The 22,658-nt window shown below is 37.6% G+C and overlaps 1 protein-coding gene across 2 annotated transcripts in view; it reads left to right on the forward strand.

Annotated features, from left to right (window-relative positions):
* The window catches only part of Abce1 (ATP binding cassette subfamily E member 1), a 28,833-nt gene extending 9,736 nt beyond the window's left edge, over nucleotides 1-19,097 (forward strand). For both annotated transcript variants that reach the window (XM_006971732.4, XM_076571943.1), the window contains 14 exons: nucleotides 353-470; nucleotides 1,040-1,177; nucleotides 1,313-1,382; nucleotides 1,613-1,709; nucleotides 2,692-2,781; nucleotides 7,977-8,098; nucleotides 11,292-11,513; nucleotides 12,532-12,591; nucleotides 12,689-12,747; nucleotides 14,267-14,377; nucleotides 14,467-14,609; nucleotides 14,739-14,861; nucleotides 16,428-16,539; nucleotides 17,378-19,097. In XM_006971732.4, coding sequence (XP_006971794.1) covers nucleotides 353-470; nucleotides 1,040-1,177; nucleotides 1,313-1,382; nucleotides 1,613-1,709; nucleotides 2,692-2,781; nucleotides 7,977-8,098; nucleotides 11,292-11,513; nucleotides 12,532-12,591; nucleotides 12,689-12,747; nucleotides 14,267-14,377; nucleotides 14,467-14,609; nucleotides 14,739-14,861; nucleotides 16,428-16,539; nucleotides 17,378-17,425 — 1,513 coding nt within the window. In that variant the 3' untranslated portion in view covers nucleotides 17,426-19,097. The remainder of the gene's footprint in view (nucleotides 1-352; nucleotides 471-1,039; nucleotides 1,178-1,312; nucleotides 1,383-1,612; nucleotides 1,710-2,691; nucleotides 2,782-7,976; nucleotides 8,099-11,291; nucleotides 11,514-12,531; nucleotides 12,592-12,688; nucleotides 12,748-14,266; nucleotides 14,378-14,466; nucleotides 14,610-14,738; nucleotides 14,862-16,427; nucleotides 16,540-17,377) is intronic.
* Nucleotides 19,098-22,658: the final 3,561 nt, after the last annotated feature.

Genomic DNA, 22,658 nt, shown 5'->3' on the forward strand with positions numbered 1-22,658 from the left:
CCTCCTTAAAAGCAAGTGGCAGGCCAGAAAAGAAGAAAGTGACAGTGTGGGGTGTGCTTGCTGTGGAATTTTTACTGTGTGCTAAAGCTGAGCCTTAACTGTAAAGAAAAATGTTGAATTAGATAAATAAAATTGGGGTATTAATTGATGGTGGAAACATTTCTAACAATTAGTTTCACTTGGCTGTTTCCTCCCTAATAGTGCTTAGTATGTATTTCTTAGCATGTTAATGGGTATGTGTAACATGCAAGTGTTTAGAGTCTATCTATCATCCTGCTGTTGGGTACCTTCACCTATCTAATACTGAGTCTTGTTTTTTTTTTTTTTTCTTTTTTTCCCGGTATTGTAATAGGTTGCCTATCCCTCGTCCAGGTGAAGTATTGGGATTAGTTGGAACTAATGGTATTGGAAAGTCAACTGCATTAAAAATTTTAGCAGGAAAGCAAAAGCCAAACCTTGGAAAGTATGATGTACGTATTAACAGACTATGAGAATTAATATCTGGGTCCTGTGATTTTTTTTTTTCTTTTTTTTGAGGAGAGGGATGAGTATAATTTTTTTGATGTTCTTATTTTTAAGTTAATTTGTGGGATTGAAGTTCAAAGATGTTGTATGGCCCAAGTTTGGTTTGATTTAGTTTGGTTTTTTAAGACATGCTCTTACTATGTATCCTCAGACCTTGAACTAAAAAGTCCTCTTGACTCAGCCTCCCAATACTGGTACACAATACCATGTATGGATTTCGTTCTTTCTTTTTGTTATTATTGTTTGTTGGGGGTGTTGGGTTTTTGTTGTTTAGTTTTGTATCTGTATGTGGCAAGTCTCGTTTTCCATCCTTTCTAAATTAAGATGTTAGTGTTGCTTAACTGAAAATTCATAGTTCACTTAAACTTTTGAATTGGTATGCCTTGATTTGAAATTGTATATTTCTAATCTTAAATTAGAAGAAGTCTTCATTTAGACATATTTAATTTTATTTAGCATCCATCTCCTTTGTATTTTTATCTTAAATTCTGATAACTATTATATATGTTTCTAGGATCCGCCTGATTGGCAAGAGATCTTGACTTATTTCCGTGGATCTGAATTACAGAATTACTTCACCAAAATTCTAGAAGATGACCTAAAAGCCATTATCAAACCTCAATATGTAGACCAAATTCCCAAGGCTGCAAAGGTCAGTTCATTTATAGAGAGAGGCTATATACTATAGATTCTAGTAGAAGAATAAAAGTTATATCAAAGTAGACTTGTTTTACTTCATGACTTTTTAATGCTACAGGAAAATAGTGATAATTTTCTGTTATGATAGGGGACAGTGGGGTCTATTTTGGACCGAAAAGATGAAACAAAGACACAGGCAATTGTATGTCAGCAGCTTGGTAAGTATTTGAGTACATGCTTTTAATAGATTGCATTTGGTCATAATTGTCTTTATGTGGGTTGCTAAATTCATGAGGAAAGCTTTCATAATTATATTATTGTTACTACACACTTTTAAATTGGAGTATCATTCAAACCCAGAGTACTGACATGCAGTATGCATTTTGCCCAGAAGAGGTGAAATGGAATTTATGACATTGAACACAATGCTTCTGATTATTCTTTGTAGATTTAACTCACCTTAAAGAACGAAATGTTGAAGATCTTTCAGGAGGAGAGTTGCAGAGATTTGCTTGTGCTGTCGTTTGCATACAAAAAGCTGATATGTAGGTTACTTTACACTTTTTGTGTATCTTAATCTTTGTGAGTTTGTATTTATAATACTGCTAATACAGTAGTAATCTTGAAAGGAGTAACTACTAAAGATATTTAAAGCTCTGATTTTGAAGTAATATGTTAAAGCAGTCATATATCCATGACCCGTTTCCCCTGTTAGGAGTCCCAAGGCAGGGAAGTCGTCTGTTCTTATGAGTAGTTTTTTATGCTGTACATAAGCTCTCTGTACAGGTCAGTAAGCTTTCTAAATACCTCAAGTGAAAGATGGTCTTTGGACTAGTTACAGTCAGAGTAGCATGCTATGTGAGGGAGAAATAGAAGAAGAGAGGCAGAGCTCTTTTGCTACTTACTAATATCGCCCTCCTTTCAGATCCTGCTCCCATCCTTTCCCACATTTCTGCTCTGGTGAATAATCAAGCTCTGAGAAACAATCTACTTTAAAGCTTTTGGACTTGAGGCAATTAAGAAAATGTCTCTTAGAGGCCAGTAAAATGGCTCAGTGGAAGGGGTACTTGTTACCAAGCTTTACCCCAAGTTCAGTTCCTCCGAACCACAATGTGCAAAGAGAACCAATTCAACAAAGTTGTTCTTTGACCTCCTCATGGAGGCAGTGACAACCCTAAACACACACACACAAAATAAATACAGTCTAAGATAAAAAAGAAAGGGGCTCTTCAAACTACTTCAGACTGTATCCGAATATTTTTCATGAAACAGTAAGCAGTTAATAAGTTAGTCCAATCTTCAAAGCTCTCCTCAGATTTGTAGGTATATATTTCTGCTTTTTGTAATTATTTTCTTTCTTCTCCTGAACAAAATATAGTTTTACCCTTACAATTAGCCTCCTTTCGTTGGTACATGAAATTTCTAATTCTGTTAAGTCAGAGCCATGATTGTGCTACATAAAAAGAATATATATGATGGAATTATTTTAGGTTATTCAAACTGAGCATACTTGCTTTTTTTTCTTAGTTTTATGTTTGATGAACCTTCCAGTTACCTCGATGTCAAGCAGCGTTTAAAAGCTGCCATTACTATTCGATCTCTAATAAATCCAGATAGGTAAGTATAGATCCAGTACATTTCTGTGTTCTTTTGTTGGGGGAATTTAACAGATATTTAAAGATTAAACAAATTCATGTTTTCCATCTTGATCATTTGTAAGCAACCACCCAAATTTCCCTTCCTCTATCCTAGACTATAGGTTCTTAGTGCAAGATTTGTGTATTGGTACCTCTGATTTTATGTAGCATCTAAATTTTGTATATACGTGTGCTGTGTGTATGTTTTTTGGGGAAAACATCTTAGTTTTTACTAGATCCTCAAATGCAAATCTCAGTCTTGTACATACAAACCACGCATGCTTAAGACATCACCAGAATTAATGTTCTGGTGTTTACAGTCTCACTGAACAGAAAAAAGTTCTTAGTAACTTCTATGATCCATTCACAATACCATGTGTTGAGTATACTGCTTCTCAGTTTTTAGAGTTTCTTAATTCATCATTGCCTTTGATGCTTCTGGTAATTTTTTTAGGTCTTTAGGTAGAATTCATGTTTTACAGTTGAGGGAGCATATGATCTAAAAAGTTTATTATTCAGTGGTGCAGATTTATTTGACAAGACTGTAACCAGAATACAGGAGAATTTTGCTACAGTGTGTTTTTATACCATAATGCCTCTCTTTAGTTACTGATTTGATAAACATTGTCTGAAGATAACAGAAGTCTCAAGGGATCAGAAAACAAAGTGAGAACTCTAAAGAATAAAGATAGATATGGGCTTTCCAGACATTGTTGGTGTCTGTAATGTTGGTCATGGGTTTTAACGCCCTCTGCAAATGGAAGCTTGTTTCTTGTATTGGATTATCATACATAATATGCCAGGACTCTGAACTTTTGCTTTCTTAGCAAAAAGGCAAATTGGAAACACGTTACTCATCAGGAACCGGAAATGCCAAGGAAAAGGACATTGGAATCAGAGTAACGATTCCCCTTTCATTATGTTGTTGTGCAAACAGGTCATACAGCTATAGAACTGAACCTTGAGAGTGAGAAAGCAGTATAAGGAGTCTTGGAACTTTTTAGCCTTATGGTGTAGAGAAACAAATAACAATGCATTTGGGAGGGCTATGCCCTCAGCTCGGAGTACAATTTTTACAGGTAAAGATGAACATGAGCTTAGCTCTCAGAAAGTATAAAAAGCAGCTGTCTCTAAACTTAGTCAATATACACAACAAGATAACAGTGTTAGAATTTCATCTTACATTCTGAAAGAGCCTTTAAAATAATATAAAATGGCTGGGCGGTGGTGGCGCATGCCTTTAATCTCAGCACTTGGGAGGCAGATCCAGGCAGATCTCTGTGAGTTCGAGGCCAGCCTGGTCTACAAAGCAAGTTCCAGGAAAGGCGCAAAGCTACACAGAGAAACCCTGTCTCAAAAAACCAAAATAATAATAATAATAATATAAAATGTTTTAAAATATTAAAAACCCTAAGATTTTGATGAATAAATGTTCAAAAGCCCAGACAAATCTAAAACTTAAAAGTGTAAAGGATTGGGAAGATGGCTTCATTTGGAATGTGATTCTCATGCAAACATGAGGACTTGAGTTTAGTCCCAGAACCTAAGAAAAGGCCAAGCTCAGCAGTATGGAACTGTAATCCCAGTGCTGGGGAGGTGAATGTAAACAGATCCCTGGGTTTGCCAGTCAGCCAGTATAGTCAGTCAATGAACTCCAAGTTCAGTGAAGGAGCCTGCCTTCAAAAATGAGATAGAGAAGCAATTGAAGAAGATATGGGTGTTGGCCTCTAGCCTCCGGGAGTATGCACACCTGTGTGCATAGCAACATACATGTATCCACACACAAAAACTTGTACAAATACACACACAGCAACATTAAAAACTCCCTGGACTAATTAGAAACGCAAAACGATGTTGGGAACATTAAAACTCAGTCTCACAGTTAGTCAGTGTAACTGAGAAAATGGCATTGGAATATAAGAGGAGATTTGAAACATGGTGATTGTATTAAGAAAACTATTTAGTTGTGTTTTAAAGAGTCTGGGCAAGATGGCTGAGCAGGTGAAGTCACTTGTTGCATAAGTCTGACATACAGTTCAATCCCTAGAGTCCACATAAAACTGGAAGGAGAAAATCAGCTCCATAAAGTTACCTCTGATATCAGCATGCCCTCCATGACTCATGACTCACTCACATATACATGACTCACTCACATATACACAGTAATAATGACGATGGGGTTTTGTTAGTTTGGTTTCCTTTGGTTTGGTTTTTAAAGACGGGGTTTCTCTGTGTAGCCCTAGCTAGCTGGGACTCATTCCTTAGACCAGGCTGGCCTTGAATTCAGAGCTCTGCCTGCCCTCTGACTCCCAAGTGCTGGGACTAAAGGTATGCACCACTATGCCCAGCAATGATGCATTTATTTAAATTTAAAAATTCTAACTTTTAAATTAGAGGCATTGAAGGGATCATGGCTGGTAGATTTTCAGAATTGGTAAAACCCCCAACTCCTCAAACAAAAATCTAATAAAGGATCTATAACACTTAACATGTTTTGAATTGAACCTACAAATATATTGGTACAGTCTTAATTATCCAAACAGATAGACTTTTTACTTCATACACATGATTGGGCATTATATCACATGTTTGGGCATTTGAACAGTCTTTGGGAAGTAACAGTATAAAAACATAACCCTGCTATCTTAAGAACTTGACAGTACAGTAAAGAAATATCCTGATCTTAAAAGATACAGATGCAGATGACTAAGTAGTTCCTAATCCAAGCCCCTTCTAGTTATAGATCATATCATCTACTTCATCTATGATTTTTAACTACCAAAGAACATTGTAACTTTAATAAAAGAAGAGCTAAAGGAAAGTAATCCATAGTCAACTGACTCACATTTCAGCTTATATATATATATATATATATATATATATATATATATATTCAGGCAAATCACTGGACCATAAAACATCATACTTATACTAAGTAAAATTAAAAGATAGAAAGTAAAGGAAGACTTAATAAGGATGAACAGATCTTAGGAAAACTAGTAAGAAAAATAGATTTTACAAGATATTTTTTAAGTATGGGAGAAAAGATAACACCTTAATTGTAACAGTGATAGCATGTGAAAACAAATTCAGTTAACCAAGCAGAAACAGTAAGTAAAACACCTTTGTAGATGCACCAATCTCTCATGTATTGGTTGAGGTAACAGAATCCTGTGGGAGCCAGGCAGTAGGGTGCACACCTTTAATCTCAGCACTCGGGAGCCAGAGGCAGATGGATCTCTTGAGTTTTAGACCAGCCTAGTCTACAAAGTAATTGCAGGACAGCCAGAGCTCTTACACAGAAAAACCTTGTCTCAAAAAACCAAAAAAAGGTAATCCATGTGTGATGATAGGTTGGTAGTAAACAGCTGAAGAAAGTATATCTTCATTCTGAAGCTGTCAAAGCATGCATTCAGATAGTCTTTAGTGCTATAAAAATTTTGAAGATCATATCCTCCAGAAAACAGTAAGAAATACAAAATAAACTGGAGCTTTTAATTGTATATATTACCTATTTTTTCAGCACAGATTTCTTATTTGGGTACACAGATACTGTCTTCTAAAACATTAGAAAACTTTTGACTTCTAATATAATTCCATTTGAATTCAAGAAATGCAAGAAAGAAATTTCATTAAGTAAAAAAGGAGTTTTAAGAGTAGGAAAAATTTATTTAATTTGCATATCAGGAAAGGTATTCCTGGGGTTGGGGATTTAGCTCAGTGGTAGAGTGCTTGCCTAGCAAGTGCAAGGCCCTGGGTTTGGTCCTCAGCTCCAAAAAAAAAGGAAAGGTATTCCTATAGTGAATAGGATTTAAAATGGATTAAAATAGGAGCTGAGTTGTATTGTAATAGATGAAAATTTTGGCGGGTGACCATTTAGGAAGGAGTGGCCCTTAAACATACAAAACAGAGAAGTGCATTATTGAGGGGGTGGGCTTGAATTTTTAATTATTTTTCTGTACATAAATAAAGTAATAGTAAGATAGATGAATTCAGCCAGGCACTCCTGGAGGTGCACAGGAGCACTTGGAAGGCAGAAGCAGGCAAATCTCTGAGTTCTGGTCCAGCCTGGTCTACAGAGCAGGACAGCCAGGGCTACAGAGAGAAACCCTGTCTCAAAGAAACAAACAAATAACCAAAAAAGGTAGATGAAGTTGTAAAGCTCTTGAAAATAGTCATTTATGTGGAATTGATAGGCACGTCAGGGATCCTGAGATTTTGTAGAGATCTAGTGATGCAGAAAGAGTTAACGATGAGAGCCTGGCTTTAGTTTAGACAAAGGAACATGATCCACTGCTGACACGGCACAGCTAGGGGGGAGCTCCTGCAGCTGCCTATCTGAGCACTGTCAAGGGAAGGAGAATTAGCCATCTTGGGGAGGGATTTCTGTTTATACAAATGAGAACTTGATTTGTGCATACTCTGATACCTTACGTTGGTATTTGAGATGTGTGAGAATCGGTGGGGTGGGAATCAAGTGCTGCCGACAAAGCTCCATGACTACAAGAGTTTGGTAGCTTGTATCCTAGCGATTCTTTTTTAAACCGTCTTAGTCGAATCTACCCTGAAATTCATATATCCCACCTCATTCTTAAAGCACTGTAGTGCTTACTAACATTTTCCTTTCTGAGTTTCACTGAATCTCATTCTCTATAATAATATATTTTGTCAATATAACCTTTTGCAAGGGAGTCACTGTTTCATATTATTCATTATTCAGAATCTTAGATGATCATTATTCTTAGGTAAGGGATTCTGTTTAATCTTTCTTTGCATATCCCATACTATGAGGCATTGTAAGTCTTAAATACAGAAGTTGGTTGAAGTATTCAAACAATTACACACTCAAGGCTATATTTGAATTTAGTATTATAGTGCCACTTTGCAAAGTTTACTTTAAAATGTTTCATTTTAGCAAGACGTGTTTATTTCATATACCTATAAACCTTATATTACGAATGTTTTCCTTTTAGCTGAAGAAAACATTTTAAATGTGAACATCAGTAATGAGCTTTGTATAAGAAAATATTTTATGGCTTTCCTATGTTCTTTTATACTTAATTTTTTTAATTCCGTTTTTCTAAAATTTACAACTATAGTAAAAAGAAATATATATGAGTCTTAGCTAATGATGTTATGTTAAATTTAAAAATAAAAGTCTGTCTTGCTTTCCAGATATATCATTGTGGTGGAACATGATCTAAGTGTATTAGACTATCTCTCTGACTTCATCTGCTGTTTATATGGTGTACCGAGTGCTTATGGTGTTGTCACTATGCCTTTTAGTGTAAGAGAAGGTAACTTGAAAACCTGTTCCCATAACACTGTGTCCTCTTCTTCCCTAATGCCTGGAAATGTATTGTTGTTGATAGGCAGTACTTTGCACTGGTCTAATATGTATGTGAAGCCAATATTTTGTAATTTAATCATTGAGGAGAGTAAAGTGTATTGTAAAGGCTGTACACTGCTACAGAAAAGAATTCCTTTTTTTCTTTTCTTTTTTTGAGAATAAATATACATTTTTACTAGTTCTTGTTATCAGTGAATCTTTACATTTTGACTTAGTATTTGTCCCCTTCAAATTTATTTGTAACAAGCTAACACATTTAGTAAAACTCTTAAAATTTATTCAGTGCTCATCTTATTTTCATATTTTAAATTTATCTATAATCCCTATCTTATGTTTGTGACATTTAAGCTTTGTAAACTCGAATAAGGTATTTTAATGTTTTTAAACAAAATAAATAATTTTGAACAAGATATTTACAGCATATCAAAGCCTTTTCATAAAAAAGAATTGGCAGTTTCTATAATTTATAAAAAGTATGTCAATGGTTTAGAATGGGAAGAAATTTTTATAACTTACCTACATATATATTTAGGATGAATAGCTATGTATTTTAAGGAAAAATGGATGAGGTTGGCCTGGTTTTCTTGCCAGTAGTCTTGCTTTGTTTTTTGAGACAGGGTCTCACTACATAGCTCAGGTTGTCCTGGAACTCACTATGTAGTCCAAACTGGCCTCAAACTCACTGAGGTCCTCTGCTTCCGAAGTGCTGGGATTAAAGGTGAATGCCACCACGCCAAGTTTCTTGCCAGTATTCTTAAGAAAATCTTTAAATAAGCATTTGTGACCTCCAAGATGGCTCAGTGGGTAACAACACTAGCTGCTAAGCCTGGCACCTGAGTTTAATTCCCAGAACCCCACTTAGCGATAGGAGAACCCTGACTCCAGAGTTTGCCGCTCACATGCACACACTCACAGATGATATCATAACAAAAGTAAATACTGAGAGAGCAGTGAGGCTGCAGGAGGGCTGCATGTTCGGTGCTTGTGTGTAAGCCTGGTCACATAAAGAACTGCCCACAGAGTTGCCCTCCGACCTCCACATGCACACTATGGCATACGTGCAAACACACAAACATACACTGAAATAATAATCACACATTTTGAATTGATACTGGAACTAAATTTAGTTTTGTGGGGGTGTTGTTTTTGTTTTGGTGGGGTGTTTCTGGTTTGCTTTGCCTTCGGTTTTTGTTTTTAAAGACTGGAACTCACTGTTACCCTACCTGGCCTCGAACTCAGCAACCCTTCTATCTTCCTGAGCTTAGTATTCCAGGAGTGCCATGAGGCCGTGCTTACTGCTCCTCTTCAGCCAGTGAGTACTTCTGGGTGCCTGCCTTGTGCCCTGCAGTCGTGCAGACTCAGGATGAGCTGTGGACATGCTCACTAGTCATAGTGGAGAGCCCCGCTTGTCGGTGCTGGGCCGCACAGGTCCCCATGAGGTTTAAACGGTGACGTGAGAGACTGTACTTATTCCTTGCTTTCCTTTCAGCTACTAAAAAATCAATGTGTGTGTGTGTGTGTGTGTGTGTGTGTGTGTATACACACGTTATGTAAGCTTATATATTTATGTAAAAGGTCTCGACTATAAAGATGGCAATCACTAGGATGTATTTTCAAGTTAACAGGATAGCTAGCACAGTAAGAATGTAGAGACCACAGCACTGTTTTATTTTTATCAAAGTCCCTTTTGTTTTTCGTTTTTTGAGACAGGGTTTCTCTGTGTAGCCCTGGCTGTCCTGGAACTCATAAATTGGGGTGGCCTCAAACTCATAGGAATCTGCCTACCTCTGGAGTGCTAGGATTAAAGGCATGCAGCACCACACCAACCAAAGTCCCTTCTTTAGTTGGCAAATGAAGCTCTAAGACAAGTTTTCTTCACCAAAGGTTTTACATTTACACTTTTTAGATTCTTTAAGAATAAAAACCCTCCTTTTAGAAAAGTTGGTTCTGTCATTCCCAAGGTTTCCAATCCACTGTGTGCTTAAGGCTGAGCATAAAAATCCCTTACCTGACTCTTAGTACAGATGGAATGACAACCATCCTTACTTTCCAAGACCTCCCAAAACTTCAGCTACTTTCTCTCCACTTAAAGAAATGCTGAAAACACATCTTTCATTATATTTACTAATAATAATCTTTATTTTCAATTTGTCTACCATTATGAATGCTTTATTTTTAATAGAGAAGGGTTTTGTGTATAATGTTAGTTTACTTTCATCTACTATAAAAACACTCTAGAGAATGGTTTTTATCTTAGTACAGTGAAACCAAAAAATATATATTTGATGAAGTGAGCTCACTTAGTTCCTTATGAAACTAAAAGTAATCAGAAAAATATATTAATAACTTCTAACTGTACGGCTATCTCACAAAGCAATACTCACTACTTAAATTGCTTATTTTTAAAATTTACTCCCTAAAGTATTTTGTGTCAATTGTATACCTGAAAACATTCCATTCTTATGTACTGCACTTTTTTTTATAAGAGAAAATAACGTTTTTTATTTACATTGGTTTATTTACCTTGTATGAGTATGTATGTCCACAGTATGTGGGCACACACATACAGCAATGTGTATGGAGGACAGAGGGAGACTTCCAGGAGTCGGGTATCCTTGCACTCTCTGGGTCCTGGGCATGAACTCAAGTCATCGGGCACCCTTACCCACGGAGCCATCTTCCTGCCCCAGAAACATTTTAATAGAAGGACACTATAAAAATGCCGTCCTGCTTCACATGTGTATGCTCACAGATTGTTTAAACTGAAAATGAAGCTACACTGGGAGAGAGTCATTTGGTTTGTTTTTTTCTGAAGCATGACTGTACAGTGTAGCCCAGGCTAGTCTCGAACTCTAGCAGTCTTATTGCCTTGGTCTTCTGACTATTGCATTATAGGCGCCAGCCACCATGCCCAGCATGCTTACACTGTTGAAACACACGGAGTGTCGACTTTTGGTTATATGGAGGCTTGATATTAACAAAGATACAGAAGATAGAAGATAGGTATATGGAGTGTACATATGTATTATCCCCCCCCCTAAAAAAAAAGAACATAATCTTTATTTTGGATTTATTTTATTTACATTCTTTATATGTTTTTTAGGTCTTTACTAATCTTTTGGTAATTTTCTTCCCAACAGGCATAAACATTTTTTTGGATGGCTATGTTCCAACAGAAAATTTGAGGTTCAGGGACGCATCACTTGTTTTCAAGGTAGCTGAGACAGCAAATGAAGAAGAAGTTAAAAAGATGTGTATGTATAAATATCCTGGGATGAAGAAAAAGATGGGAGAGTTCGAGCTAGCGATTGTAGCTGGAGAGTTTACAGATTCTGAAATCATGGTGATGCTGGGGGAAAACGGTAAGCCTGTATTTCGTGAAAGTGGCTTCTGTAAATTACCTATGTTCATGGAGAATTGACTCGGGGCTGGCATCTGAGTTTGAATCTATAAATTTATTGTTTTAGCTTGACGTTTTTGTGGTATTGGCTACTTTAGTCTCACTGTTGTTCAGACAAGTTAATATTTCTTACTTCATTATTTCCACTAAAAATAGGTAGTTTCTGCTCAACTGGTTTTTCTATAAATAAACTAGTGAACCAATCACTCATTCATAGTTACATACCAACTTTAAAAGATGTCCCTGGGTACCTGTATTTGGAATTTTCTTATTTGAAATTCAGAGAGCTCTGTCTACTTTCATAGTTTTATTACCAACATTTTCATTATTAAATTGTCACTGTAATTATAAGAGGAATCTGATTACTAAATATCTAGTGTTTTATGATTTAAAGGTAATAATTTGTATTATAGTCTTGCAGTTTATAAAACTTGAAAGATTTTTACACAAGATTTATAGTGTATTGGGCTTCAGTAAACACTTTTGATTGGGTTACAATCTTTTGTACTAGTGATAGTTTCATTCATAAAACAGACTATGCTACCCTTAATAAATTGTATGATAACTCAGATAAATTCGTTTTTAAACTATCAGAAGACCTAAGTTATATGGGCAATAAGCATTTGTTGAAATGCACTGACTGGTCTTATTCCTCCTAATAAGTTTAGGCTAATACTTGACAGGTGAGAGAGGATTCTTTTTCTCTTCCTCCTCCCCTTCCTTTTCCTCCTTTTTCCTTCCTCCTCTTTTTTTTTTTGGTCCTGTAGACCAGGCTGGCTTCGAACTCACAGAGATCCGCCTGTCTCTGCCTCCTGAGTGCTGAACTAAAGGTGTGCACCGCCACTGCCCAGCTAGGGATTGTTTTTCTTCATAACTTTGACATAACATCTTCAAGACAGATTTTCACATTATAACAAGGAGGAAATTATGTTTTACTTCAGAATGTGAAGTTAATTTTGTTTTTGTTGTTATCTTACCAGGTACAGGCAAAACCACATTTATCAGAATGCTTGCTGGAAGGCTTAAACCTGACGAAGGAGGTACTGTTATAAATATTACCTTTTTACTCTTATCCACAAAGTAAGCTTTAAACGTCTGGGCAGGTTTTATATCACATGTGCTTGTATTATTTTGCAGGAGAAGTACCAGTTCTGAATGTCAGTTACAAGCCACAGAAAATCAGTCCCAAATCAACAGTGAGTTGTTACTTTAATTTGGTTATTAAATGTATGTATATGTGTATACCTTTAGTCTTTGATCTAGTAAGGGGCTAGGACTTTAGCCCAGTGGTAGAGTATATGTTTAACATGAATTACGGCACTGATGTAATCCCCACCACACAATCATGTTAAAATTCTTATCCATATTAGTGTCTATTACAGCCGCAGGCTGGCCTTGAATCTACTGTATAACACAAATACCTGAAATTCTTAATCCACCTGCTCCTACTGCCCAAGTGCTGGAGCATTGGGTGTATGATATCACCTCTGGCTCTGGAAGTAGCTTTAAAATCTGTCATTTTTTTTCCCCAAACCTTTGCAAACCTAATGTGAGCCTTTGGCCCAAAGCAAAAATTCTCCCTAAGAAGAAATACAGATGACCCATAACCACATGGAGAGATACTTGTCATTATTAGCTGTCAAGAAAATGCAGATCAAACATGGTGAACACCAGTTTACAGCCACTAGGATAACTAAAAACTTCCGAAAGACACGCACGAGTATTAGTGACAGTGTGAAGAGACTGGGCGCTGCGTGTTGCTGGTGGTGATGCAGAACTCCAGCCACTAAGGAAGCCAGTCCTGTTATCACCAGCGGTTCTAACCACTGCAGATACCTGAGCAATGAACACACCTCAGGGCCTGAGACCTGCACCTGTGTGTTTGTAGCAGCTGTATTTATCAGAGCCAAACAAGTAGGAAAAGTAATGTCTGTCAGCTGCTGAATGATGGACGCATAATGTATTCTTAGAGTGTGAGGTTATTCAGCCTTAGGGAAATGAAATGCTAGTAAATCATATCAAGTATAAAACTTGAAAATGTTATGCTGAAGCAATAATGTCCTTTGATTTCTGAAAGTATTAAGCTTCTTAATCACTGTATGGTCAATACCACAACACCAACCCTCTTTCACATTTCAGTTTACCTTCATTAGTGTTTTTTACATAATCTGTTTCAAGTTCTCGAACTCAGCTCTGTTCTGAATAACAAGGGAAAGCCATTTTAGGATTCAACTAACAATCAGGTGGTGCATTGTTTGTTACAACCTACAGATTATCCAAGGTACTTAAACCCACTTTGACATTTAGAATTATTCCTGCTCTTAATTATTTTTCCCCTGAAACACTCATTTACTTTCTGCTTTTAAATTCTAGGATTATTGCCTTTTTACTTATATGTACATGAGTGCTGTTTAGTAGAAAGCCTCAAAACATGAGCCAGATGGTGAATTGGGATGAAAACTAGAATTGGCCAGGTGTAGTGGTGCCCACCAGCCATCAATCCAGCACTTGGAGGCTGAAACAGGTGGCTTGTGAGTTGGAGGCAGCTTGGTTGGCTACACAGTGAGACCCTGTCCCAGAAGAAGAAAAAAGTTACAACTGATGTATATTGGTGGCAAATTGAAATCATTTGAGTCAAGTTCAGTACTAAAATTCATAAACAAAAGTTCTTTCCTGGTAATTTATCATTTAAATACTTTTTTCCACTAAAACCAGGGAAGTGTTCGTCAGTTACTACATGAAAAGATCCGAGATGCTTACACTCATCCTCAGTTTGTGACTGATGTAATGAAGCCCCTACAGATTGAAAACATCATTGATCAAGAGGTATTGTAACATCATCCTTACAGTTCTGTATGCGTCATCATTTCACACTTTGACTGTCTTCTCATGTATTGCTGAACTTCTCCAATTAGGTGCAGACATTGTCTGGTGGTGAACTTCAACGGGTAGCTTTAGCTCTTTGTTTGGGCAAACCTGCTGATGTCTATTTAATTGATGAACCATCTGCATATTTAGATTCTGAACAAAGATTAATGGCAGCCCGAGTCGTCAAACGGTAAATGTCTTACTTATAGAATGTCATTTTTGATTGTGTGTACTGACATGCATATGTGTTTAATAAGACACTTGAATCTCATTTTGTGACTTAAAAGCTATGAAAGGTTTGCAAATTGTTGTGTTCCAGTTTCATACTCCATGCAAAGAAGACAGCTTTTGTTGTGGAACATGACTTCATCATGGCCACCTATCTAGCAGATCGCGTCATCGTGTTTGATGGTGTTCCATCTAAGAACACAGTTGCAAACAGGTAAGGATGCTTTTTAAAATGTTCAGAAATAAAATTTAATTTCTAACAATTGGAAACTTACCACATTCTAAACTTCCATTAAGCTCATAAACACTGAAGTCCTATTGCTTCTTTGAAAGTAATAACTAGTAAGTCAGTTTCTTAACTCCCTAGGTTATTCTTACACAGTACTGCACGGGGTCTGAATAGTAGTTTTTAGACTAGTATAGAATACTTGACCCAGGTAGATAATCTTTCAGAGCCCTAGACCTTTGTCCACTTGATTATTTATACTTGAAAAAAATAGTATTTTTATAGATAATCCTCACAAACTTAATTTTCGTGCAGAGTATCCAAAGTAGTAATGATTTGTCCAACTCCACTACTGTTACAGTGGATGCCGCATACAGGACACTGACACACCAGAGTTTCAGCATGTTGTCTTACCTTCAGTGTTCTGACTAGATTGATCATGTTGTAGGGAAACCACAGTTTAGGTCTGTCGGTGAGGTCTTATTTTACCATTATCTACCTTAACTTGTACCTTATGAAATTACTGATACACAAACACATTTTGGGCCCGTGGAAGTGCCAGCCAGGTATGGTATCGCACTTCTTTAATCCTAGCATTAGGAGGCAGGAGGCAGATGAATCTTTGTGAGATCAAGGCCCGCCTGGCCTAAGTAGTGTGTTCCAAGACAGCCAGATCTACTTAGTAAGACCCTGTCTCAAAAACACAGAAAAAAAAGGACCATGCACCCCAAATTTCCTTTGATTTCATGTGAAGTTCCTTTCAGGAAATTTCTTAGATATGTAAAATTTATTTCTTCAATAAAGACCTTTCTTTTGGGTTTACAGACAGCATTAAACTGTTCCATATTTTTTGTTGTTATTTAGCCAATTTAAAAATTGGGGAGCTGGAGAGATGGCTCAAGTGATTAACAGCATTGGCTACTCTTCCAGAGGACCCATGTTCATTTCCCAGTACCTACGTGATGGCTCACAACTGTCTGTAACTCTAAATAAACCTTTAAAAAAATAAAATTACCTTAGGTATGAAAGACGAAAGCATAAAAAGTTTTAATGGAAGCTGGAGAGATGGCTCAGAGGTTAAGAGCACTGGCTGCTTTTTCAGAGTTCCTGAGTTCAATTCCCAGCAACCACATGGTGGCTCACAATCATCTATAATGAGATTTGCTGCCCTCTCCTGGCCTGCAGTTAGAACTATATATATATAGTAATAAATACATAAATCTTTTTTTTTTAAGTTTTTAATAGAAAGTTACTTTTATTAAGTGATACTTCTGGAGCCATGGTAGTAACACAGTATAGAGTGCTTCCCTCACATGGTACAAAGCCCTGCTTTCTGTCCAAAGTTATGGGGGAAAAAAAAATCAATAAATATTGTCCTAATGTTTTTTTCAACATCAGAAATACAGAGCATATTGTGTTTGTTTTACACAGAAATGTGACCAACCAAATGATGTGTAGTAACCTTAGGCTCAGTAAAGCATAGCTGAGAGGAAGAAGTAATGGTGATTCTTGGGACTTAACCAAATGTAATGAAAATTGTTCATTTTCCCCTAGTCCTCAAACTCTTTTGGCTGGCATGAACAAATTTTTATCTCAGCTGGAGATTACATTCAGAAGAGATCCCAACAACTACAGACCACGAATAAACAAGCTCAATTCAATCAAGGTATGAGCTAACTCCTGCCATTAGAAATCTAAGTCTTTTTTCTTAAAAATCTATGGCAGATCTATTGGTTCTCAGTTTGGGTTATTTTTTCCTCATCTACATGGTTGTACTCTTCTTGCAGGGAACAGCTATATGTATGTGCTCTTCTCATTTACTAACCCGTGTGTGCCATTTGCAGCTGCCTTGAGATCTGGCACAAGCAGTGGCCCACACCCATAATTCTACACTTGGGGGGCAGAGGCAGGTGGATCTCCGTGAGTTCCAGGACAGCCCGAGCTGTGAGACTTTGTCTCTAAAAGAATAAAATAAAACTTTAAGAAACCTTACTATGTGCCACTGAAAGTAGATTAATAATGGAGTTTTGTTAATGAAGAAAGTTTTAAGAATACTTTGAAGCAGTTTTTGGTTTTGCTTTTCAAGACATAGTTGAATAAACATTCTCCCTTGCTTATGAAGGCACTATATACTGAGTCATTTTAGATGGTCATAGAGCATAATCCTAATAAGAGAGATGCTGAGCAGGTAGATAAATGGATTGTTAAGGACCATTCTATAAACAGTTTTGAAAAAATCTATTTAATAAAATCTTAGAAAATCTTATATAATAAACGATTTTTAAGCTGGCAATATTCTGTCTTTTGTACCAGGAGCTTAAAGGTGGAATTTAAGCTTCCCCAGGAATATTTCAGTATATGACAGATTTCATCCTCTGTAGAGAGGCCTTCCTCGAGCTTCTGTGAGGTCCTCTGACAGAAGCACTTCTGAATAATACTGCATAGATTGCTGTAGCTTCAGAAGGAACACTGTTCTGATTTTTGTTACTTCTCTTATTTCCTAGGATGTAGAACAAAAGAAGAGTGGAAACTACTTTTTCTTGGATGATTAGATTGAATCTGAGATTATCAATAAGCCGTTTACTTACTGGGATTTTTATCATACAAAACTTCTTCGATCAGGTTTTATGGCCCCACATACTCTGGAGCTTGAAGTATGGTTTTCTTAATGTGACATCAAAAGCCAGTTGTCTTGTCATTGTTATTTAAGAACTTTTCTGTTCTTAAACCTCTGTGCATACTTCGCTAAACGGAGACATTTCAAATATGTAATTAACCTCTAGATTCTCATGATCTGCGGGGAGATTTTCAGTTGTGTATTATATTTATGTACTAGATGCTTGCTGGTGTTGCCCATCTTTAAAATCTTGGATAAAATCTGTATTACCTGTTTGCTAAGTGTACCAGCATAATGAAATTTGCCATATTTAAAAGCCAGTCAAAGACTACACTGCTAAGGTCTGATAAATAAACATCAGGATTATATTTGCTACTTGTTTTCAGTCTGTGCACTATATTATCAGTGTTTAGCTGCTTCCAAGGAACATTGTCTGCTACAAACACCATTGTTGGAAGATAGATGTTTATGACCAACTTATGCATTGTTTTTAATGGGTTTTTTGGTGCTTTTGAACATCTGTCAAAAATTGTTTCAATACCCTAATTTATCTCTGGGTTTTTGGTTTTTACACTCTATAAGATTCTATAACATTCAAAGTAATGTTACTTTGTAAACATAAATTTATATAATCACTGATCAAGATGGGAGGAGGGGATTCTGAATAATATTTGCTTCCTGTAAACCTGTAGGCTTAAGCTGAGGAGGTGGTTCAGTCAGTCAAGTGCCAGCTGTGCACACTGAGGACCAGGATATAAGACACAGTACAATTCTAATACTGGTCCTAGGAAATGATGTCAGACAGATCCTAGAGCTCACTGGCTGGCCAGCCTAACAGAATCTGTGAGTACTGTGTTCAGGGAAAGATCCTGTCTCAAAAAGTTAGGTGGACAGCAATTGAGGATGACACCTTACAGCAAACCTCTGGCTCCAGCAGGTATGTATATACATAAACATACACACACAGATATAGTCTTTATCATTGGTGCCTAAGTATCTGGATGTTAAAGTTTTGTTTTTAGTTTTGAGACTGAGTATCCTGTAGCTCAGGTTGGCCTCAAACTCATTGTGTAGCCAAGGACAACTTTGAACTTCTGAGCCCACTAACCAGGCTTGGATTATGCAGTGCTGAGAATCAAACACAGGACTCTACATGTTCGGCAAGCACTCTACCAACTGAGCCACACCCCCAGCCCTCTATTTTTCTAGACTACAGATGTTTCTGTTGAGCAACCAAGGGCAATCTGAAACCACTTCTCCAATGAGTGCCGGAAATAGCAATACAAAGTGTTCAGTGCTGCAGTACTTATTCATTTGTAGGTGTGGATATAAAGGACATTATCCAAACCTTACTAATACGCTGAACTAGAATTATGAGGAAGGTAGATTACAGTGAATGATGGGGCAGGCAGAACAAGAAAATTAGAAATTATTTGACAAGACCTAGAACTTTAAATAATCTTAACTTGTAAACGATAGGAAATTTGTTTTGACTAGACCCCATAGGCCTTCTAAAAATGAATTTATATGAACAATCCGTAAGTACATATCTGTTGTAAAAGAATGAAATATACAGAAATATATGGAATAAAAATTTTCTCCCTTCATGACTCTCTGAAATTACCTGTGTTCATTCCTTCACATTCGCTGTGCACTTAATGTTGGTTTGGGAGCATAGTGCAGTAGTTTGCTGTTTAAAATTGTCCTAAAGAGAACAAAGTTCATACATTTAGTTGCTAATGACAGTGTGTAGCTAGTATTTCTCATGGAAATGAAATGTTAAAATACAGATTCAGATATTAAACTTTTATATAGCAATGGGAAGGCCTATATATAAAGGGGCTGGGTGGTAGCACACAACTTTGATCCCAGCACTTGAAAGGCAGACATGTCCACTCCTTCTAGGCAGGTAACAGGCTGTGCATCTCTCCCTTTGAAGAGACAACCCTGTGTGTTTTAACATTCAAGAGAATACAGTTGTTCTGAAGTAATCTTAACAAGGCTTTGTAAAGGAAACAGCTCCCAGGATAGTGTAAGAACACTCTCTGGGGTCTAAGGGTAAGTATAATCCATACAAAGAACACAGCTCAAGTCAAAAGCATGATAGACTAACAGGTTCTTTGAAGGAAAGGGTGAATATAGATAGTGATGAGCATTAGGTTTTTACATTCTAGCAGAATTGAAGTGTCTGAGATAGGTGCGATAAAAGGTGCGAGTTCGGATCCCCAGCATCCCCACAAAAAAGCCAGGAGGGCACAGTGGCTTGCTGGGTTCTCAGAGTGAAAGAATGGAACCCTAGAGTAAGCTGGCTAAGCAGAACTTGGTCCAGCATGACATCTCAGTAGTTTTTGGAAAAGAAATGAGCAATAAATATCCTGATGTCAACTCCTTGCCTCTGTGTGCATATACACATAAGTAGGTTTCCTTTTAAATGTTCGGATTATTTAGTCTGCACTAGACTGTGTATTAACTGTTACCACTCTTTGTTTCCTTGGTACTATATCTGGAAATTCTGAAACTTCTGTCAATATCGTTCTTCACAGGCCTCAACACCTTCTTCCTTGCCAGTTTGCACATGGCCTTGGTGATCATAATCTAAAACAATTACAATTCCTGTCTTTCTTGCATTTAGGCCATGTGACAGTTCTGGTTGGCAAGCTGAGAGCTAAAGTCACCTGGAATATTTTTTGGAAAACCACTTGCTTTCCTTAAAAGGATATCCATACTATTTCTTGTGGATGTGATACGTGGAGCAGTTTTGTGGCCACACAGGAATGCCAAGAAAGCCTTGAGCATGCTTCCCTAACAACAGACACTACAATGTCTGCAGCCACTTGCTATTTGTCAGCACGAAATTCATCTTTCTCTTACCTCCTGCTAGGTGACCTCTGTGTGATACTAGCTTGAAGTGACTCCTCCTACCCCTCTTAAAAACCTGGAATCTATGCCAAGTTTTACTAGGAAATTTTCACATTTACTGAACTTTTTCTACTTTTAATGCAAATCTTATTTCTGGATACAAACCTTCCACATGCCCAGGTGTACATCTCCTGTTTCTGCAGACTATGAAACTGACCACTGGCCCCATTCATTGCTAATAAAGAAGCCTTTGGGTAGAGAACTTTGGCTAAATAAACCCTGTGTGAGACAACTCAAGGGCCTGCATAAGAGCACTTAGTGCTGTTTCAGAAGACCCAAGTTTGGTTCTCAACACCCACTATGAGCTCACAACTAACTGCAGTTCAGGGAATCAATCTATCACCATCTTCTGGCCTCTGTAGGGACCCATCCCCAACACAAAATTTCACAAGAACCAATACGGACATTTAAAGACCACATTTCACATCTCGCTGTTTATCTCATCCATTTCAGGAACAAACAGTTCGGCAAGGGATGCAACCAGCTACAAAGAAGTCTGGCTTCCCACCCTCTGGCTTCTCTGCTAATCTGGGCTGACAAACAAATTGAAGAGAAATGCTCCCCTCCCTCACCACTTCAAAGTTCTGGAGAGCTTAGTCAACTCATTCTCAGGAACCCCACAGTGGGGCAGAAGAGATGCAAAGCCACATGGAAACCTATTGTAGCTGCTTTCTAAAATATACACATGTGAAAGGAATTCAAGTGGAGTCATCTCATAACCCCAACTAGACAAGCCACCAAGTAAAACCTCCAGTGCCAGGAAAAGGTCATGTTAGCTGTCAGTAACTTTAAGGCACTATAGATACCCCTCCCAAACATCAAGGCTATTGCCAGGGCTATGGTTACTCTCCATATAAGGAAAAACCTAAGTAAGGCTCTAATGCTGAAGATAACCACCTATGTCATCAAATGGAGAAATTGAGCTGATGCCCAACTAGAATCTTCACCCCTATTGATTAGTTTTCAGGGTGCTGAAAGGTACTCCGCATTACACCGCAACCTCCAACAGGGCCTGTGAGATACTGGTGCAGTAGTGGCACCAGTGTTACAGGAATAAGCACTCTAAAAATTTTGTGTGTGCATTAGCACACACGTGCCACCACACGTGTCAGAGGACACTGTAGAGAGCTGTTTTTCCTTCCACCATGCAGGTCCCTGGAACTGAACTCAGGTGGTAAGGCTTGGCAGCATCTATTCTGTACCTACCAAGCCATCTCCAAAGCACCAACCACACTGTAGTTAGGAGTTAAGGCCCAATTCATACTTGGCACTGCAAAAGTAACCAAGAACTAAGATTATACTACTAGATCATGGTATAGAGGGAAACATCCATTATTCTACTAAAGGAAAACAGCAATAAAGTAACTCCTAATAACATATTGTTCTACTCACAGATCACTGCATCACTCAAGCCCTCAGAGCAGGCTTCTTTCAATGGATGGTAACTAACAGAAACCCACACTGGTCAGTGTGCAGTGAGACTTGCGAGCACTCAATCATCCTAAATGAAATGTCATTAAAAACCCTTCCCTCAAGACTCTGCAATCTATGCAGAAATGAATTTAGAGCCAGTGGTGTGGACTCCAAGGAAACAATCTTCCAGACACAAAAGGATCGAACTCAGGAACTAACAGCAGGCACCGGTTCAAACCAAAGTCCCATCACTGACAGGCGAAGTGGACACAAAGTCCCACCCCTAACCAGGAAGCTATTTGCAATTGAAACCTGCTGGGAAAGGAAAAATCAGTTTTATCCTAGAGTGTGACTGGTTATATCAACCACATACCAGGGCAGACCCCATGTCTAGTAGTTAGCCAAAATGTACATTTTTGTGTTATTGGAGTTTTTGATTCTTTTCATTTTTGAGAAAGAACAAAAAAATTGGGTAAGTAGGAAGGTGGGGAGGACCTGGCAAAAATTGGAGGAGTGGGAAAAATATGTCCAAAATACACTAAAAGTAATTTTAAATTAAAGTGTGAACAACACACCACACAGAGCTCATACTGGGTCAGGTACAATGGCACAGACCATGAATTCCTGCACTGAGGAGGCCAAGGTGGTAAATCTTAAGTTACAGGCCAGCCAGGGATACAGTGAACTGCATCCTGCCTTGTAGAATTCTTCCCAGAGCCCATGTCAGGCTGTTGTAACTGCTTCTAAATGCAGCTCTAGGGAATCCATAACCACCGGTGTCAAAGGGCACCTGCATTCATATGCACAAGCTCATACACATCTGACTCTAGATCAGT

This window comes from Peromyscus maniculatus, chromosome 5, assembly GCF_049852395.1.
Source record: "Peromyscus maniculatus bairdii isolate BWxNUB_F1_BW_parent chromosome 5, HU_Pman_BW_mat_3.1, whole genome shotgun sequence".
Classification (NCBI taxonomy): Eukaryota; Metazoa; Chordata; class Mammalia; order Rodentia; family Cricetidae; genus Peromyscus; species Peromyscus maniculatus.